Here is an 11,108-nt window from a genome sequence, read left to right as displayed (position 1 = left end):
CAGGTCCTGGAGATACAACACTGAACAAGTGAAAAACCATGCCCTATTGGAGCTTGTATCTAGTTAGAGTGATACAGGCAATGAAAAGAAATATAATTTGGTTACATAGTATGCTTGAAGTTGATAGGTGTTAATGAATATTTAGAATAAAAGAATAGAGTAGGGTAAGGGAATCAAGAATGAGGGATCTGCTGCTTTATTTTTTTTTATTTCTTTATTATTTTTTTTTTTTTTGCATTTATTTATTTTTGAGAGACAGAGAGTAAGTGGAGGAGAAGCAGAGAGAGAATGAGACAGAATCCGAAGCAGGCTCCAGGCTCTGAGCTGTCAACACAGAGCCCGACATGGGGCTCGAACCCACAAACTGTGAGATCGTGACCTGAGCCAAAGTCACACACTTAACCGACTGAGCCACCCAGGCGCCCCTGCTGCTTTATTTTTTTAAGCGCTTCTTTTTGAGAGAGGGGAGGGGATGGGCAGAAAGAAGGAGACAGAGAACCCAAAGCAGCAGGCCCTGTTCTGTTAGCACAAAGCCCAACACAGGCTGGAACCTACAAACCTTGAGATCATGACCTGAGCCACCCAGGCGCCCCAAGGGATCTGCCATTTTAAATAGAACCTCTTGGCCTTGGACTTGCCTGTGCTGTGTGCTGCTCCTACGGAGAAGTTGAGAGAATAAGGGGAGCTGTAATGGGACGTGGTCTCAAGACCTCATGTTGAGACAATGTACTCAAAGAAGATTCACAACAGAGATTCCAGTTTTGGTTCATACAAGCCAATTCAACCACAGACACCTACCTGAGATAAACCCAGGTATAACCTAAGAGGCAAAAGATCTGGGAATATCAGAAACTGCTAGAAAGACTTGGGTTGGTACCTGATTTGAACTAGTATGCTGGGCTGGCTGGCTGGAGCAGGAGACGGTATAGCTCAGCTGTAATAAAAAAACAAAAGGAACTTCTGGAGTTTGCACTTGTTTCTTCTCTTCCTTTGCCTTAGAACAGTGTGCCCACAGCTGCTGTAACCCAACTTCTGGTCCAGACATCCTGAGGAGTGGAATCAAGGCAAGGCAGTAGCCTATGAGCAGCAGAGAAACAGGCACAGAACACATCACCTCAGGCAAGTGTTTCTCCATCCTGCCTCCTCAAAGCTCTGGGATGGTGAATCACATTCCAAGGAGTTATCTCATGGGACGAGGAATCATTGACTAGCTTTCTGAGGCCTCAACCTCCCCTCCCAGGATCCATTGTCTCTACCCCTGAACTCAGTGGGGTTTATAGGTACCAGGATCTGATCCCATCACATGTATGCGTAACAATTGATAAAATAGCCAGTGATCCCAAAAGATATATACTCACTGGCCCAAGTAATGAGCAATTTTCAGAGCATAACAATTTCAAGAGAAAACAAACATTGGATTACAGAATCCATCAGAAACAGATATATTAGAACAGATGGAACAAAATTTTAAATTAGTCTATTAAATGCATTTAAGGAGTAAGGCATGGTATTAACAATAAGAAATGAGAATAATGACACATAAAAAAGAACCAAGTATAAATATTAGGTATGTAAAACAATAGTTGAAATGAAGACACAGTAGAGGCAATAAATAGCAAAATGGACAGCTGAAAAATAAACTTAGCAAACTGGAAGAGCAAATTGAGAAAATGTCCAGACAAAAGAACAAAAGAAAGGAAAAGGAATTAGAGAACATAAAAGAAAGGCTAAGAAATATGGACAACAGACACAGGTGTGCTAACATTTGAATAACCAGAGTCATAAAAGAGAAACTTTTTAAATGGAAAGGATGAAATATTAAAAATAATGGGGCGCCTGGGTGGCTCAGTCGGTTGAGCGTCTGACTTCAGCTCAGGTCATGATCTCACGGTCCGTGAGTTCGAGCCTCGCGTCAGGCTCTGGGCTGATGGCTCAGAGCCTGGAGCCTGCTTCCGATTCTGTGTCTCCCTCTCTCTCTGCCCCTTCCCCGTTCATGCTCTGTCTCTCTCTGTCTCAAAAATAAATAAATGTTAATAAATAAATAAATAAATAAAATAAAATAAAATAAAATAAAATAAAAATAAGATAAATTTCCATAAAGTATTTAGCACTGGTCCTAGAACATCTCATTCAAAATTCCTTTACTATATTATGACATATAAAATTCTAAGTTTGTATATTTTTGTTTGTGCTAACAACAATAACAGTACAGTTACTGTCATAATTTACCTTGTTTTTACTACAGACATAACACCGCTTATATGCAAAGCTACTCAAGATAAAATTGGAAACACAGGAATTTGATCTTAGAAGGAACTGTAACATTTGTCAAATCTGACCACCCCTGGGATGATTTATTGCCTCTTAGTTCTTTTTTCTTCTTTTAGTCATCAATGCAAAGAAGGGAGGCAGTTACTCCCTGGTAAACAAGGAAAATACACGAGAGGGAAATAAATGTTAAAAAGCTCAGAAAGGAAATTTAGAGGCGTAGAATGAGAAGAGGAATTTGGGAGTACCTGATTGCTTTCCAAAGAAGTGGGCTAGAGCTGGTGAGCAGAGCACCCTGGTAGATTAGCAAGGTGAATGCATATAACCAACTGTGCCCGTACATAACTGTCAAGGATGTATAAAACTAACAGTGGAAGTTCAGAAAAACAAAGCCCACTATATGCTATGTGGCTAAAAGAGTTGTAATCAAGGAGGTTTAACAGAAATCCAGGCAGAAAGAGCCTTAAACCTATAGACTGGCCTGACTTGTTCCTTGTTTTCTATATTTACCAATCCTTGTACAAGCCTCACTACCATCATTCTGTTACCATTTGTCACTGGAACAAAAGTAAGCCTTTATTCGTTGGTCTCAGGTTTAAGCATATCACAGACTTCTAAAAACTGACCTTTTTATCTCTTGTAATGCTCCCTATGCTTGTATCCTCCTTGTGCAATAATGTTTTGTGGTTCTTATTTTTTTTAATGTTTTTATTTATTTTTGAGACAGAGAGAGACAGAGAGCATGAGCAGGGGAGGGGTAGAGAGAGAGGGAGACACAGAATCTGAAGCAGGCTCCAGGCTCTGAGCCATCAGCACAGAGCCTGATACAGGGTTCAAACTCACGAACTATGAGATCATGACCTGAGCTGAAGTCGGATGCTCAACCAACTGAGCCACCCAAGCACCCCCTTGTGGTTCTTATTCTTTAAAAAAAAAAATGTCTTTCAACGTTTATTCATTTTTGAAAGGCAGAGGGAGACAGAGCGTGAATGGGGAAGGAGCATAGAGAGAGGGAGACACAGAAACAGAAGCAGGCTCCAGGCTCTGAGCTGTCAGCACAGAGCCCAACGCGGGGCTTGAACTCACAGACTATGAGATCGTGACCTGAGCTGAAGTTGGATGCTTAACCAACTGAGCCACCCAGGTGCACCCCCCCTTTTTTTTTTTTAACATTTATTCATTTTTGAAAAGCAGAGAGAGAGCACGAAGTGCTTCTTCTTTAAAAAAAAAAAAAATAGATAATATCACAAAAAAAGACATTTCCCAGAATGTAAAACAGATTAAAGACATCAGACTAAAAGCCCACAGAGAGTATCTTAGGAAGTTATGCATATACTTCAAACCCAGCCACTCCACTCCTAGGTTTTTACCCAAGATAAATGCAAACTTACACACACAAAAGCCCTGTGGTAGAATGTCTGTATCAGCTATATTTACAATAGCCAACAAATGGAAACAACTTTATGCTCATCAGCAGGTGAAGAGGATAAGTAATGGTAGCACATTCACAGAATGGAATGCTACTCAGCAAAAAAAAAAAAAAAAAAAAAAAAAAAAAAAAAGAGTAAACTACTGATATGAGCTACAAAATGGATGAACCTCAAAAACAGACAAAAAAACATTATGTGGAGAAAAGACCTGATCCCAAAAGTGTCCACATAGTAAAAGTAGTATATGAATAAAATACCGTGTGATTCTATTTATATGAAACTCTAAAAGACAATCTTAGTATGTAGTGGCAGAGCAGATAGGTGTTGCCCAGAGGTTGGGGCAGTGGGGTGTGATGGGGATTAACTAGAGACATAAAGTAACTTTTTGGGAAAGGGAAAATATAGTTTTGATTGTAGTGATAGTAACAAGGGTGTAGACATTTTTCAACACTCATCAAACTGTAGCCCTAAAAGGAAAGTCCTCAGCATAACAGTGGTGTTTGAAGCCTCAAGACTGGATGAGAACTTCAGGGATGCAAACAGGAAATGGGGTACCCTGACAGTAAGAGGTAAGGGAAGTGGGGGAGGAAACAGCTAAGAGGGCCTGAAATGAAGGCCAGAATCAGGTGGAAAGTCCTGAAAGCCATGTGAAAAACATGCTTCAAGGAGGTAATGATCCATGATCTATAATGCTGCTGGTATTTCAAGGAAGTAAAAAACGGAATTGACTACTAGGTTTAGCAATGTGGAGGACATCTGGCAGTGAGGTAGGTTTGGAGAGGTTTCAAGAATGGAAAAGAAGTGGAGACAGCAAAACAGACAACTCTTGAAAAATTTTGCTTTCTATAATGAAGCAGAGAAATTATGCAGGAGCTAGAAGGGAATGTGTTATCGAGAGTTGTTTTTTTTTTTTTTAAGTATGTTTACATATTGGTGGGAATAATCTAGTACATAGGCAAAACGTGATGATACAGGAGATAAGGGAAACTTGCTAGAGCAATGCCCTCGAGATAGGCTCTGGAGTCAACCCAGCCAGTTTGTATGTAGGTCCCTGTGGGAGAGCACACTGTGGACAATGGGTAGATGTTATGGAAGGCTTCTACTGATTCCTTCTGTTCTCAGGTAAGCGGGAAGCAAAGTCATCTGCTGGCAGTGAGCCTGAGGGAAGGTTAAGTCAAGGAATTGTTGGAATTTTGATACTAAATAGCCAAGCAGCTTAGGAAACAGATGGTGGAGGGGTTCCAGTCACTAGTAATGGAATGGTCCTAGGGATGACCATGGGAGTGACTGACTGTGGCAAGTGGTTGACAAAACCATAAGCAGAGGGGTCCTGTGAGGTCAGGACACGGAAAGATCATCCAGATGGATGATGGAATGGTTCTAGATGCAGTAAGGCAGGTGCCGAATTCTTTGATATGTGGATGAGTGACTCATAATAGATGACTGGAATGAAGGGAAGCAAGTGTGATGGTCTCATGTCCCAAGAGTCAGAGGTGAGTTTTAGAGAGAAGGGAGGAACAATCTAGAGGCTGCAAATGAGAAAAGTGGGGGGTGGAGGGGAGGAGAAAGGAGCCACCCCTTGAAGCCATCATAAGAGACACTGTGCATAGGGGAGACTCAAGCTTCAGTCACAGCAGGAAGGTTTCAAGGAAGAGCTCATGATGAAATGAGTTCCAGTTGGGCCCAGCAGAAGGTTCCAGAGTTGGGGAGTTGAACATGGGGTTAAAAAAAAAAGGGGGGGCAATGAACTAAGCCATACATAGGTTAGAGGGCTGGAGTAAGGGAGGTGAAGGGGTGTGGGAGTCCTAAACATCCAAGGCACACTGTGCATATAAGGCTGTGTGATAGATGATAGAGATGTAGGGATCCTTCCAGGAGGAAGCAGAAGTCTGGGACTTTCTCTTGACTTGTGATATGGGCTGGGCCACAAAAGGCACTTTTAGAAAAACTTTTTTAAAAGATATTAAGCTGCATAACATAGAGTGACTTGTCAGGATGCTTGTGTAATATTGTATATGAATTATGAGATTCTTTGGAGTCGCTAAATCAAAGAATCTCGGTTTGCTCAAAGTGTATTACACTGGGTATTAGAATACTCTACCCATATATTCACAGTATTACTTGACACATATTACTTTCTCTTACAGAGATAACATTGCTAATTCTATTCTAAAGATATTTGCAGAAATCACATGAGAAATGCATTCAGTTAATTTACTCCTGCAACATTTATTGGGTGACCACTATGCACTAAGCCCTGAAAGGTAAGGAATCAGATGTTACATACCTATGTGAGTTCCAGCTACAGAACACACACCCTCCCACACCAGTAGGTCACTGTTTCTCAACCAATGGGGAGTCATGGACCCTGTAAGAACTAGATGAACCTTTTGTATCCTGGATTTCTAACCAATGTCCTTGAAGCCTATCCAAGGATTCCTGGCCCGTAATTATAGTCCTACTTTAGGGAAATAGAGGAAATATCTGTGAACAGGAGAGAAGCCACCTAAATCTGCTTATCCATCCTGCCTCCTTTCCCCTAGGAGCACTCAGAGAGACTTCCTCACTCTGATGAATTGGTGAGCTTCCTTCCCTTCTGAAGTGCCCCTACTATCAAGCAATCTTCTCATCAAGAGAAGATAAAGAAAGCATAAACACTGAATTTGAGAGAGACCTTGAGAAACAATGCTCCCATGTGCTGTAGTGTCTCTTGCTCTCTGCCCCACAAGGGCCATTCTAACCCCATCAAGAGGCATTCCTTAGCATTGCCCAAACCTCCGATTTGTGTTCCAGTCACTGTTGTGCTGTAATGCTCAGTATTGTGGGTGGTGAAATCTTAGGGAACCCAAGTCCTAGAAAATGGCAGTGATTCTGACTGTCCAATCCAGACTTCATATTCCAAAGGCAGCTTAGCTCTCATGTTACCAGAAATCATTCAGGTCAGAGAGCCAGGTAACTTTATTTCTCACTGTTTAGGAATTTCTCGGTTTTTATTATCAAGTTATCTACTATAGAAAACTGAACAAAAGAAAAATTTAGGGGAAAAAAAAATCACTGGAGAGGCAGCATAACATGGTATTTAAAAACATGACTCTAGAGCCAAACAATCTTGGTTCCATTCCTTAATAGCTGTGTGTCCCTTAGGTAGGTTTCTCAACACTCACTCTGCACGAGTTTCTCCATTTGTAAAACTGGGATAATAATAGTACCTATCTCATAGAGTTAAGGAGATTGAACAAGTTAATATTTGAAAGCATTTAAAACAAAGCCTAGCACATAGGTGCTGTGTTTATAAAACTTTTTTAAAAATCTTAAATTAACAAGGTTAATTTCTCCATGGATCCTTCCAGTCCTTATCCATATACATTTTTTAGATGTTATAATAGATACGTATATACAATTTTGTGTCCTTTTCATTCCTTAACATTATGTATATCAATGCAGTGTCCACAATTGTAACTTACAGTGATTGCCTAAAACAGATTACAAGTGAATTGTCCAACAATGCAATCATGAGTAAACCATGGACACTGACACAATGGGTCATAAACTGTCAACTTTTGTTGTAACAACATCAGTCTCATACTTCTAGGTAATAATCTTTCCACCATTAGTAAAATCATTTACTAATGTTTTCTAAGGTTAATCTTGATCGACAGTAAATATCCCATTCAATACTAATTTTTTTTCTTAAATTCAGATTTAGTATTTCATATTGTGTTCCTTAAACGGCACCCACATTCTCCCTTTGTAACAGCAAAATCTGTATTTCCATAATTATGCACAAGATGTTATTATAAAGCTTCCTATCCATTATTCCAGCTTGATGCAAAACAGTGTACTTTCAGTTAAAAAACTTTTCCTAGAATAAGGTTCCCCTTAACAATGCACTGCGATCCACAAATTCAGACCTCAGTTGAGATCTCTTACTGAAAGAAGTCTTATTCCCTATATTCATGTTCCTCAAGTAGGATTCCTGGTAGGAATCAAGTAGGACCATGAGGGGATTTGAGGTTTCTTCACTGTAATTCTCTGATGTTAAATAAAGGCTACATAACTGCTGAAAGCTTTGTTCTATTCTTTTCATTCATAGGTTTCTTCTAAGGAGATATTTTCTACCAAATAATAAAAAGAAGTCTTTCTGAATTCTTACTAAACAATTTGCCCTCTTGATTATATTTATAGGGTTTTTTTCAGTGTGTTACCAAATGTACAATAAAAGAAAAATCTCTTATCAATTCAATTCACAGTTTCTCTTCACTATGATTTCTCTGATGCTGAAGTAGGGCTGAGTGACCACTAAAGGCTTTTCCACAGTCATTGCATATAAAGCGTTTCTCTCCACTATGCATTCTCTGATGAATAATGAGAGAAGAATTCTTACAGAAAGCTTTCTCACAATGATTACATTTGTAGGGTTTTTCTCCAGTATGGTTTCTTAGATGTACAATAAGGGAAGAACTCTCATTAAATGCTTTCCCACATTCATTACATCTATATGGTTTCTCTCCAGTATGAGTTCTCCGGTGTGCAATAAGGTGAGAGCTACAGTTAAAAGATCTTTCACATTGATTACATTTATAGGGTTTCTCACCAGTGTGAATTCTCCGATGAGCAACAAGGTGACAGCTCTGACTGAAGGATTTTCCACATTTATTACACTCATAGGGCTTTTCTCCAGTATGAGTCCTTTGATGTCTAACAAGGTGAGCCATCTGGCTGCAGGACTTCCCACATTTATTACATTCATAAGGCTTGATTCCAGAATGAATTATTTCATGTTTAGTGAGGGCTGAGCGTTCTCTGAATGCTTTGCCACATTCCTGACAGTTATAGGGTTTCTCTCCTGTGTGAGTTCTCTGATGGGCAATAAGATGGGAGCTCCAGCTGAAGGATTTTCCACATTCAGTACATTTATATGGTTTTGCTCCAGAGTGAGTTCTTTCGTGTTTACTAAGGGCTGAGTAATCCCTGAAAGCTTTTTCACATTCATCACATTTAAAGGGCTTCTCTCCAGTATGCATTCTCATGTGAGCAATAAGATGGGAGCTCCAGCTGAAAGATTTCCCACATTCAGTACATTCAAAGGGTTTCTCTCCGGTATGAGTTCTCTGATGTCCAATAAGATGGGAGTTCCAGTTGAAAGATTTCCCACATTCATTACATACATAAGGTTTCTCTCCTGTATGAATTCTCTTATGTACAATAAGATGAGAATTCCAGCTGAAGGCTTTCCCACATTTATTACATTCATAGGGCTTTATTCCAGTGTGAGTCCGTTCATGTTTAGTAAGGGCCGAACGATTCCTAAATACTTTTCCACATTTATCACATTCATAGGGTTTCTCTCCAGTATGAGTTTTCTTATGCTGGATAAGGTAAGAGCTCCAGATGAAAGATGTTCCACATTCATTATATTCATAGGGTTTCTCTGAGGTGTATGTGCTTGTATGTTGAGTAAGGAATGAGTCATACCCAAAGACTTTCTCCCATTCATTGTATTTATATGCTTTCTCTACAGTACCAATTTTTTGACGCTCCATAAATGATGAAAAATAAAAGATATTCTCATATTCTTTGTAATCATACTGGTTTTCTCCAATATGAAGTCGTGGGTGTTCATTAAATGATGGGCTCTGGTTAAAGATTTGATGGCATTCCTTATATTCATAGAGTTTTTCTCCTGTATGCATTCCCTTATGATCACCAAAATGTAGTATATGATTGAAAGATTTCACAGCATCAGTACATTTAAGAAGATTATCTCCAGTTTGCATCCTTTCAGGCTGATTAGGTTGTATGGACTGGTAGAAAGTTTTGTCATAATCATGATTTCCACAGGTAATCTTATCTGCATACATTATGGCTGAGTTACACCGCCAGCTTTCAGCATTTGTATCAGGCTTATAGAAATGTTCTATTTGAGAAACTCTCTGAGATGGAACAAAGTTTAAGTTCTGGCTACACTCTGCTCCAAGTTCACAGAATTCTGAACCTCTTTGAGATAGTACTTGCTTTTGCATGAAGACCATTTGCCTCATAGCTGTACTCTGGTTCATGTGATACATTTCCAACTGGTCTTTACATCCCAAGACTTCTAACCTGGAGAACCAAGGATCATCCCATATGTATCTTTCCAGCTTCATGCTATGGGATTGTTCTTCCTCAAAAATGCTTTGTGTTGGGATCAATGCTTTGCTTTCAAGATTTCTCATCCACTCTGAAATAATCAGAAAAAAAAGCCATGAGAGCACAGAGAAAAAATTTCCGAGAATAGAGTGGGAAAAGTGAGATTTATTGTCCATATTATTGAAAAGGCAGGTGTGACCTTGTTTTCAAATAGATTTGTAACACAAAGATCATAACAGGGAAGAGAGAATAGTGGAAAAAAAAAAGTATGTGAACCAGCATAAGTGTATACTGGATACCAATAACAACCATTTAGGGGCATTTTCCCATAGAAAAAAAGACCAGGATAAAGGTGTATGGTAAAGGAATCGAGGTCCTGGAATGGTCTAAGAGTGTTTTGCATGCTTGAGGCCTTGAAGCACACTGTGTAGTATCTCTCTAGACAGTGTGTACAAATGACATTTATGGTCATTTATGGTGAACATCTGCTTTCCTTCTGGGGGTCTGGAGCTTCAGTGGTTGCAGTCAGTTACACAGGCACTGTGTATTCAAATCTCCAATAAACACCCTGGACTCCTAGGCTCTGGCCAGCTTTCCTAGTAGATGACATGTCATATCTGTTGTCACAACTCACTGCTGAAGGAATTAAACGTGTGTGTCCTCTGCAACTCCACTGGAAAAGGACTACTGAAAGCTTGCACTTGGTTTCCTCCAGACTTATATTCATGTGCCTTCTCCCTCTGCATTGCTTTGTATCCTTTCACTGTCATACACCATTACAAAAGTACAATGACTTTTGAGTCCTGTGCATCCTAGTGAAATCACTGAACCCAAGGGTGGCCTGGGGGATCCCTGACAAAGGGACCCAGTGAATATTATTAAGGTGAAAAAATAAGAAATAACTTGCTTACAAGATAAACAAGCAACCAGGCCTTTAACTTATGTTTAAATGATGAAAGCGTCCTAATTCACTTCTGTGTTTTAATATCCTGACTCCTTCCCTATTTTGACACCTGCCCCCCAAAAAGGAGGGACTGGCGTTAAGAGAAAGTATCACCAACAGAAGCTTCAAGCAAGGATCTTATCTATGATAATATGCTGTCGCATTGTTTCATATTCCATTCAGTCAATGACAAAATTCGTCAACCCACAAATCACCATAGTTTAAGAACACTCCTACAGTTACAACCCTTCTAACTACAGAATGATTTACAAAGCAATGGCACACAAGACAGACTCTAAAGGCAACACATTATGATGAAGACACAGGAGTTATAGCCT

At 39.7% G+C, this 11,108-nt stretch overlaps 1 protein-coding gene across 12 annotated transcripts in view; it reads right to left on the bottom strand.

The window, feature by feature from the left end:
- Window positions 1-579: 579 nt before the first annotated feature.
- ZNF606 (zinc finger protein 606) overlaps window positions 580-11,108 on the bottom strand; it is a 28,275-nt gene continuing 17,746 nt past the window's right edge. For 8 of the 12 annotated variants that reach the window (XM_040465229.1, XM_040465226.1, XM_040465228.1 and 5 more), the window contains one exon: window positions 5,908-9,918. In XM_040465229.1, coding sequence (XP_040321163.1) covers window positions 7,943-9,918 — 1,976 coding nt within the window. In that variant the 3' untranslated portion in view covers window positions 5,908-7,942. Of the gene's footprint in view, window positions 1,078-5,907; window positions 9,919-11,108 lie in introns of those variants that run through there. The other 4 variants (XM_040465234.1, XM_040465235.1, XM_040465236.1 and 1 more) reach the window with 4 other exon arrangements.

This window comes from Herpailurus yagouaroundi, unplaced genomic scaffold (assembly GCF_014898765.1).
Source record: "Herpailurus yagouaroundi ecotype Mexico unplaced genomic scaffold, PumYag 557, whole genome shotgun sequence".
NCBI classification, from domain to species: domain Eukaryota; kingdom Metazoa; phylum Chordata; class Mammalia; order Carnivora; family Felidae; genus Herpailurus; species Herpailurus yagouaroundi.
Note: the sequence above shows the minus strand (reverse complement) of the source record. Positions and strands in the feature narration are given on the sequence as shown.